The 4,224-nt window shown below is 38.1% G+C and overlaps 1 gene segment (V, D, J or C); it reads right to left on the bottom strand.

Moving 5' to 3' along the window:
* Positions 1 to 297: 297 nt before the first annotated feature.
* On the bottom strand, positions 298 to 1,019 carry LOC110566884 (immunoglobulin kappa variable 4-1-like). The segment is given in 2 exon segments: positions 298 to 710; positions 893 to 1,019. Coding segments are annotated over 2 exon segments (468 nt in total).
* Between the last annotated feature and the right edge of the window lie 3,205 nt (positions 1,020 to 4,224).

The raw sequence follows: 4,224 nt of genomic DNA, 5'->3' as shown, positions 1-4,224 counted from the left end.
AACTCATGATGCTGTAATATTTGTAAATGATTTTAAATTCTATCCCCCACTTTATTTTTTTTACAGACTCACTATAGTCTAAAGACCTAACATTGAGATCTCTAAAATAGCATGACTCTGTAAATAAAGTTCACTGATGCTTTTTGCTGGTACTGTATCCTCTCAGTGAAACACCCCAATTCTAAATATCTTGACTTAGCTTCTCACTCTTTATCTATCTGTACCTTTGTTGCCAAAACTATAGGAAAATGAATGCCATCTCTTGATCAATTTTCTGCAGTATGTTTTACCAATTAGTCATGCATAGAATATCTCAGGCAGAAGAAGGAAGTGTACAGACCAAGGGCTATGTGTGTTGCAGGCAGCTGGTGAATCTCTCAATGAGGTTTGTGTTAGAGGCTGAAGCACTGTGGGAGGAGCACTGTAACCCTGCTGACAGTAATAAACTGCCAGATCCTCATCCTGCACACTGCTGATGCTGAGAGTGAAATCTGTCCCAGATGCACTGCCTGTGAAGCGATCAGGGACCCCAGTGTCCCGAGTGGATGCATAGTAGATCAGCCGCTTAGGGGATTGCTCTGGTTTCTGCTGGTACCAAGCTATAGTGCTACCCACACTCTGACTGGACTTGCAGCTTAAACTGATCCTGTTTCCAACAGATGTGGACATGATTTCAGGAGACTGGGTCATCACAATGTCCCCTTCAGCACCTGCAATCAGAAAAAGACAGAGTGTACACATATACATAAAATGAATTCCTGATAGAAATGTTGGGATAGAAAACACCTTTTCTAATGGCATTGCCAACACACTACTGGATTCCAATGGTAAATATCTGTATCTCTACAAATGAATTATATTGGTGATACTCTAATATGCTGTAATGTCTCACCAGACATCCAGAGGAGCAAGAATATGAAGACCTGGGTCCGTGCCTCCATCTTCATGCCACTGCCTGTCTGATGCTTTTCAGTTCTCACTTCAAAACCCAGGTTTATAAAATATGGGCAGCTGGGCTGGCTTGTAGGAACCTATGCAAATAATTATCAAGTAAGAAAGGAAATAGCCTGGGTACTGCATTGTGAGAATATCCAGGTTAAATTTATAGCCAAAACTATCATCACAGTGAGTAAGCAAACATGGGGAGAAAAAGTCAACATAAAATTTCAAGAACAAACTTAGAGCTCTCAAACCACAAATATCGAGAAGCACTCATGACACACTTCTGTTAAAAATAAAAAATTTTATGTCAAATAAGTTCCACAGAAATAATACTAGAAAAACTTTTGATTACAATTCGGAGGAAACAATAAATATCCCGATCAACAACAGCAGAAAGAAAATGAGGAAGGGAAAAAGGAAAAAACAGGGGAAAAAATGAGGAGAGAGAAAGGAAAGAAAGGAGAGGATGTAAAGAAGAAAAGGTAAATCTTATTTGGGGAGGAATGGTTAACATGGAGAGGAGATAAAGGAAGGAGAAGGAAAAAAATGTGGGATAAATATTAAACAGAAAGATTTAGGGCTAGAGTATCAGGTCAGAGTTTATGGGCATTTGTTTCTCTTGTAAATGGCTCATGTTTGATTCTAAGCAATTGTTTCATAATCCTCAGCCATCTATAGTTTCAGTTATGGCGCACACACGGTATACATACATACATAGATACATACATATATATCTAAATGCATACATAGAGATGGAGATGTGAGCCATGAGCTTCTGCTTAAGCAACTACTAGGTCTGCTGCATATATTCTGCTATCATGGATTTTAATTCTCTGAAAGCCCCAATGAACACTTTCCTTAAAAGTTGCTTTGGTAATTCTACATAATGGAATATTACTCAGAAAAAAAAAGGAAATTATGAAATTTGCAGGTAAATGGTGGGAACTGGAAAAGATCATCCTGAGTAAGCTATACCAGCAGCACAAAGACACACACGGTTTATACTCACTCATATAGACATATAATATAGGATAAACCTACTAAAATCTGTACACCTAAAGAAACTAATCAAGAGGGAGGACTCTGACCATAAGGCTCAATCCCTATCCAAAATGGCAGAGAGGATGGACTTCAGGAGAAGAAGAAAACTGGAAACAAGTTAGGAGGCTGCAAAGAATCAATCAGATCAAGAGCTGCTTCTTTGAAAAAAAATAGAAAAGATAGACAAACCCTTAGTCCAAATAACTAAAAGGCAAAGAGAAACTATTCAAATCAGATAAATCAGAAACAAAAAGGGGGAGATTACCACAGACACTGAGGAAATCCAAACAATTATTAGTTCTAACTTCAAAAGTCTGTATATCACAGAATTTGAAAATCTAAAGGAAATGGTCATTTTTCTTGATATATAATATTTACCCAAATTAAATCATGATCAGATAAATAGATTAAATAGTTTTATAACCCACAAGGAAATAGAAGCAGTCTTCAAAAGTCTCCCTTCCAAAAAAAGAAAAAAATGCCAGAGCCAGATGGTTTCAGAGCAGAATTCTACCAGACCTTAAAAGAAGAGCTAACTCAAATTCACTTCAAGCTATTCAACAAGTTAGAAACAGAATGAATTTTAGCAAACTCATTCTGTGTAGCTTCCTTGATTCATAAACCTAACAAATACCCAACGAAGAAAGAAAATTTCAGACCAATTTTCTGTATTAATATTGACAGAAATGTACTCAGTAAAATCCTCACAAACTGAATCAAGGAAAACATCAAATATATCATCCACTATGACCAGGTAGGCATCATCCCAGGTATGCAGGAGTGTTTCAATACACGGAAATCCATCAATATAATCTACCATCTAAACACACAGAAAGAAAAAATAGAAAACATGGTCATTACCTTAGATGCTGAAAAGTCATTTGATAAAATCCAGCAACCTTTCATATTTAAAATATTTTTTAATTTGTATTTTTTATATTAATTACACTTTAACCAATTTGTATCCCAGAAGTAGCTCCCTCCTTCCTCCCTTTCCAATCCGACCCTCCCTCTTTCATCTCCTCCTATCCCTCACAAAGTCCATAGATAGGGGAGTCCCTCCTCTCCTTTCAAATGACCCTACCTAATCTGGTCTCATTTGAAATGGCAGCAATGTCCTCCTCTGTGTCTAGAAGGCTTCTCTCCCATCCAGGGGAGGCAGTCAAAGAGCTAACCATTGAGTTCTTATTAGAGACAGCCCCTGTTACCCTTACTAGGGTACCCACTTGGATACTGAGCTGTTAGGGGCTACATCTGAGAAGGGTTCTAGGTTATATCCATGAATAGTCCTGGTTAGAGTGTCAGTCTCAGAAAAGACCCCTGTGCCCAGATATTTTGGTTCTTCTACTGTCCTCTTGGATCTCCTGTCCTCTATAGGTCTTACTATCTCCCCCTTCTTTCCTAAGATTCCCTTCACTCTGTCGAAAGTTTGTTTATGGGTCTCATTGCTTTTTTTTTTCAATACTTTCTTTTTCTTTTTTTTAAATTACACTTTGTTCACTTTGTATTCCCACATAAGCCCCTTCCTCCTCCCCTCCCGATCCCACCATCCCTTTATACAATGCTGGTTACAGTCTTTCAGAGGCCCTCCTTTGAAAGCTCCTGTCCTGTTTCCTGCTTTCTCCTTCTTCCAAAGTCAGTACCGTTTGCCTTTCTGAGTGAGGACTGATATTCTTACCCGGGGTCCTCCTTCTAGCTGGCATACTTCAGGTATTCAATTTGTTGTAGGTTGATCCTATATTATATATCTAGTATCCACTTATAAGTGAGTATATACCGTGTTTTTTTCTGTTTCTGGGACACCTCACTCAGAATGATCTTTTCTAGATCCACCATTTACCTGCAAATTTCATGATTTCCTTGTTTTTAAGTGCTGAGTAGTATTCCATTGTGAAAATGTACCACAATTTCTGTATTAATTCTTCAGGTGAGGAACATCTGAGTTGTTTCCAGATTCTGGCAATTACAAATAAAGCTGCTACAAACATGATTGAGCAAATGTCCTTATTGTGTACTTGAGCATATTTTGAATATATGCCAAAGAGTGGTATAGCTGGATCCTGAAAAAGCACTATTTTTAATTGTCTGAGAAAGTGCCAGATTGATTTCCAAAGTGGTTGTACAAGGTTACATTCCCACCAGCAGTGGAGGAGGGTTTCCCTTTCTCCACCTCCTCTCAAGCGTACCTTGTCACTTGAGTTTTTGATCTTAGCCATTTTGATGGGTGTAAAGTGAAATCTT

The sequence above is a fragment of the Meriones unguiculatus genome, chromosome 5 (genome assembly GCF_030254825.1).
Source record: "Meriones unguiculatus strain TT.TT164.6M chromosome 5, Bangor_MerUng_6.1, whole genome shotgun sequence".
NCBI lineage: Eukaryota > Metazoa > Chordata > Mammalia > Rodentia > Muridae > Meriones > Meriones unguiculatus.
Note: the sequence above shows the minus strand (reverse complement) of the source record. Positions and strands in the feature narration are given on the sequence as shown.